The following is a 5,242-nucleotide window of genomic DNA, read 5'->3' as shown; positions in this document are numbered from 1 at the left end:
AATTGTTCCAGCACCATTTGTTGAAAAGACTATCCATTCTCCACTGAGTTGCCTTTGCTCCTTTGTCAAACAGCAGTTGATTATTTCTGTGTGGGTCTATTTCTAAGCTCTGTATTCTGGCCAGTTGATCTATTTGTCTATTCTTTCACCAAAACCACACTGCCTTGATTGCTGTAGCTTTGTAGCCAGCCTCAATGTTAGATGGTGTCAGATATCTGACTTTGTTCTTTTAATTTCTTTTCCTGTGAATAAACAATACTTTCTTGTTTCTTTGCATGGCTAATTTTTTTAAACAAATAAATTAGAGATTCCTTTAAGGCCAAGTTACACAATCAAAAAGACAACAATCTCTTTCCATTTGCTTTTTGCAAGGTTTGTGTTATTTCAGGGCAAAACCCGGAGCAAGTCCACTGGCAAATCTGGGGGCTAGTGATTATTTTGTTTTGATTTTTATTTTTTAAAATCAGACATTTAAAACACTGTAATGAGGTAACTCTAAAAATCAATTTCTGTCCCCCTTTCCCAGAGCATTTTTTTTTTTTTTTTTGGACCAGAGTCTCATTCTGTCATCCAGGCTGGAGTGCAGGCTTATTGGAGCCTCGACTTCCCCAGGCCCAAACAGTCCTCCCACCTCAGCCTCCCAAGTAGCTGGGACTATAGGCACATGCCACCATGCCCAGCTAATTCTTGTATTTTTTGTAGAGATGGAGTTTCACCATGTTGTGCAGGCTGGCTTTGAACTCCTGGACTCAAGTGATCCCCCTGCTTTGCCCTCCCCAAGTTCTGGGATTACAGAACTTGAGCCACTGTGGCTGGCCTCCCTTTCCCAGAGTGTGTTGCTGCTTTTTTGTGGCTTATAGTTGCTTGTTTAATGACTTTGCTAAATATTTTTTATAAAGACTATTCTTTATCATGTGTGGCTATTACATTTTCTGTCCAGTTAGCTTAGTGGTCAGCCAGTGACTTGAGATTTCTTTAAACATCTGGAGCAAAAACAAAAACAAAACAAAATACCAGGAGCAAAAACAAAAACTCCCCTGATCTTTGCAGATTGGCTGTGTTGGATCACTTTCTCAATGCTTAGCCAGCTTATTCACAGCTCTACCTTAGCCTTCACTTCCTGCATGCATGGAAGCTGAAGATGAGCCAGAGGTGAAGTTTAGGATTTTCTCAGGTCTCCTCTGAACATGTGTCCAGCCTTGGGCACATGAGTGGACTTCTAGACTACTTGGTACATACAGAGATTTCCAAAGCCTTTTTTCTCCCACGTATCTTTTTCTGTATATCTTTGCGTATTTCCCAGGCCTTTTGATGTGTCTGCTGCTTGCCCCCTTTGTTAGCCCTTGCTCAGGTGGCTGCAGCTAGTATATTTGCCTTTTTAAATGTTTACAGCAAACACCACCCAGAAGGCTGCTCCAGACCTGAGAAAGTTCTAAGGTGTACAAAACAAAGGCAAGCCCCTGAGTGTGAATCCCTTAGGCAGCAACCAGACAGGTCAAAACACACAACCACAATTCTTTGATAACAAGACCTATATTGCCCCTTCTGGCGTGAGCAAGCTATATAACTGGTTATAAAAAGTATCATATTAAATTATGGAAACAGAAACGACTCTACTAGTGAATGAAGAAATCGTTTAGATTTTATGGTTAGTAAGTGGAGGTTTGAGAGTAACCATCCGATCTTTATTAATCTTAGTGTGTATTACATTTCTAGAATTTGGACTCATATCAAGATGCTCTGAAGAACAACAACCCTTTAGGATAGTCACTGCAACATCATGACCAAAGACAAAGAACCTATTGTTAAAAGCTTCCATTTTGTTTGCCTTATGATCATAATAGTTGGAACCAGAATCCAGTTCTCCGACGGAAGTGAATTTGCAGTAGACAAGTCAAAAAGAGGTCTTACTCATGTTCCAAAAGACCTACCGCTGAAAATCAAAGTCTTAGATATGTCTCACAACTACATAGCTGAGCTTCAGGTCTCTGACATAAGCTTTCTGTCAGAGTTGAAAGTTTTGAGACTTTCCCATAACAAAATCCAGCTACTTGATTTAAGTGTTTTCAAGTTCAACCAGGACTTGGAATATTTGGATTTATCTCATAATCAGTTGCAAAAGATATCCTGCCATCCTATTATGAGTTTCAGGCATTTAGATCTCTCATTCAATGACTTCAAGGCCCTGCCCATCTGTAAGCAATTTGGCAACTTGTCACAACTGAATTTCTTGGGGTTGAGTGCTATGAAGTTACAAAAATTAGATTTACTGCCAATTGCTCACTTGCATCTAAGTTACATCCTTCTGGATTTAAGAAATTATTATATAAAAGAAAATGAGACAGAAAGTCTACAAATTCTGAATGCAAAAACACTTCACCTTGTTTTTCACCCAACTAGTTTATTCTCTATCCAAGTGAACATATCAGTTAATACTTTAGGGTGCTTACAACTGACTAATATTAAATTGAATGATGACAACTGTCAAGTTTTCATTAAATTTTTATTAGAACTCACCAGAGGTCCAACCTTACTGAATTTTACCCTCAATCACATAGAAACAACTTGGAAATGCCTGGTGAGAGTCTTTCAATTTCTTTGGCCCAAACCTGTGGAATATCTCAATATTTACAATTTAACAATAATTGAAAGCATTCATGAAGAAGATTTTACTTATTCTAAAACGACATTGAAAGCATTGAAAATAGAACATATCACGAACCAAGTTTTTATCTTTTCACAGACAGCATTGTACACCGTGTTTTCTGAGATGAACATTATGATGTTAACCATTTCAGATACACCTTTTATACACATGCTGTGTCCTCATGCACCAAGCACATTCAAGTTTTTGAACTTTACCCAGAATGTTTTCACAGATAGTATTTTTGAAAAATGTTCCACGTTAGTTAAATTGGAGACACTTATCTTACAAAAGAATGGATTAAAAGACCTTTTCAAAGTAGGTCTCATGACTAAGGATATGCCATCTTTGGAAATACTGGATGTTAGCTGGAATTCTTTGGAATCTGGTAGACATAAGGAAAACTGCACTTGGGTTGAGAGTATAGTGGTGTTAAATTTGTCTTCAAATATACTTACTGACTCTGTTTTCAGATGTTTACCTCCCAGGATCAAGGTACTTGATCTTCACAACAATAAAATAAAGAGCATTCCTAAACAAGTCGTAAAACTGGAAGCTTTGCAAGAACTCAATGTTGCTTTCAATTCTTTAACTGACCTTCCTGGATGTGGCAGCTTTAGCAGCCTTTCTGTATTGATCATTGATCACAATTCAGTTTCCCACCCATCAGCTGATTTCTTCCAGAGCTGCCAGAAGATGAGGTCAATAAAAGCAGGGAACAATCCATTCCAGTGTACCTGTGAGCTAAGAGAATTTGTCAAAAATATAAAGCAAGTATCAAGTGAAGTGGTAGAGGGCTGGCCTGATTCTTATAAGTGTGACTACCCAGAAAGTTATAGAGGAACCCCACTAAAGGACTTTCACATGTCTGAATTATCCTGCAACATAACTCTGCTGATCGTCACCATCGGTGCCACCATGCTGGTGTTGGCTGTGACTGTGACCTTCCTCTGCATCTACTTGGATCTGCCCTGGTATCTCAGGATGGTGTGCCAGTGGACCCAGACCCGGCGCAGGGCCAGGAATGTACCCTTAGAAGAACTCCAAAGAAATCTCCAGTTTCATGCATTTATTTCATATAGTGAACATGATTCTGCCTGGGTGAAAAATGAATTGGTACCTTACCTAGAGAAAGAAGGTATGCAGGTTTGCCTTCATGAAAGAAACTTTGTTCCTGGTAAGAGCATTGTGGAAAATATCATCAACTGCATTGAGAAGAGTTACAAGGCCATCTTTGTTTTGTCTCCCAACTTTGTCCAGAGTGAGTGGTGCCATTATGAACTCTACTTTGCCCATCACAATCTGTTTCATGAAGGATCTAATAACCTAATCCTCATCTTACTGGAACCCATTCCACAGAACAGCATTCCCAACAAGTACCACAAGCTGAGGGCTCTGATGACGCAGAGGACTTATTTGCAATGGCCCAAGGAGAAAAGCAAACGTGGGCTCTTTTGGGCTAACATTAGAGCCACTTTTAATGTGAAATTAACACTAGTCACTGAAAACAATGATGTGAAATCTTAAAAAAAATTAGAAAACTCAACTTAAGAAACCATATTTACTTGGATGATGGTGAACAGTACAGTTCTAAGTAACCTCCATTATCCTCATGCCTTCAGGAAAGACTTAACAAAAACAACATTTCATCTGGGGAATTGGGCTAGGCGGTGAGGTGGTACTCAACTTTCCAGTTAGAGACAGCCCGGTCTCTTCTGGTTTAGTCATTATGTCTCAAATTGAAACAGTCTCTTTTGAGTGAATTCTCAGTTTTTCAGCCCCTCTCCACTCTGTTTTCCCAAATGGATTCTGTGTGAGCAAGAGTTTATATGGCTTCATGGCAGCAAGGAAACAGTCAACCTCAGCGTCACATGCACTGGTCCTCAGAGTGCCCTGTGAATCCTATTGGTTTCTGGGTCAGCGTCATCATTCTCTTCAAGTTTGGGGCTTGGGGAAAAAATTAGACCAGCTACGGCATATAAAAAAGTCTTTTGTTTCACATATGTGTAATAACTTTTTTTTTTTTATCCTGCTACACAAATATGTAATTAACCAATGAGGACTCATGACGTAATAGCATATGTATGTAAAGGGAAATATGGACTTAGTCATAAACTGTTAAGGTGAAAGACGTGGATTTACCTGCTTTCCAAGAAAACTCAGGGCCAAATTTATTTGTAACTGGGTATTGAATGGGACTTTTCTGGTTGTCTTAGAATTCTGGCTAAAGCCTCAAAGCTAACATGACAGTAACTGCACCCACATGATACTAGACACAGCCAGCCTGGACTTATCAAAAGAGCAGAAAGAGACCAATGACTCCCCGTCTGTACTATCCATCTCTAGAGACTAGAGTCAAAAGCATGATTAAAGAGTCATTAAGCGGAGGTTCTAGACCATAGGGAGGTTGCTTTGAATTTCTTGCAGACAAATGTGAGGGACTCTAAGCACAGTAGAAAGTAGCCTGGCATCCCACTCCAAGACTGAAAGCTTGCAGAGTAACAGGAGCACACGGGTTCAGTGCAGCAAATGTGGTATGGCTTGAGAACTCTTGGAAGAGCTTGATGAGTGTTTGCTGGAGTTTGGGATGAGGGTGGG

The 5,242-nt window shown here is 39.7% G+C and overlaps 1 protein-coding gene across 1 annotated transcript in view; it reads left to right on the top strand.

Moving 5' to 3' along the window:
* TLR6 (toll-like receptor 6) overlaps nt 1–4,643 on the top strand; it is a 23,011-nt gene extending 18,368 nt beyond the window's left edge. The window contains exon 2 of the mRNA XM_011983536.1: nt 1,717–4,643. Coding sequence (XP_011838926.1) covers nt 1,781–4,171 — 2,391 coding nt within the window. The 5' untranslated portion in view covers nt 1,717–1,780 and the 3' untranslated portion in view covers nt 4,172–4,643. The remainder of the gene's footprint in view (nt 1–1,716) is intronic.
* The last annotated feature ends 599 nt before the right edge of the window (nt 4,644–5,242 follow it).

The sequence above is a fragment of the Mandrillus leucophaeus genome, unplaced genomic scaffold, assembly GCF_000951045.1.
Source record: "Mandrillus leucophaeus isolate KB7577 unplaced genomic scaffold, Mleu.le_1.0 Scaffold251, whole genome shotgun sequence".
NCBI classification, from domain to species: Eukaryota; Metazoa; Chordata; class Mammalia; order Primates; family Cercopithecidae; genus Mandrillus; species Mandrillus leucophaeus.
The sequence above is the reverse complement of the archived record's forward strand: the minus strand, read 5'-3'. Positions and strand labels throughout refer to the sequence as shown.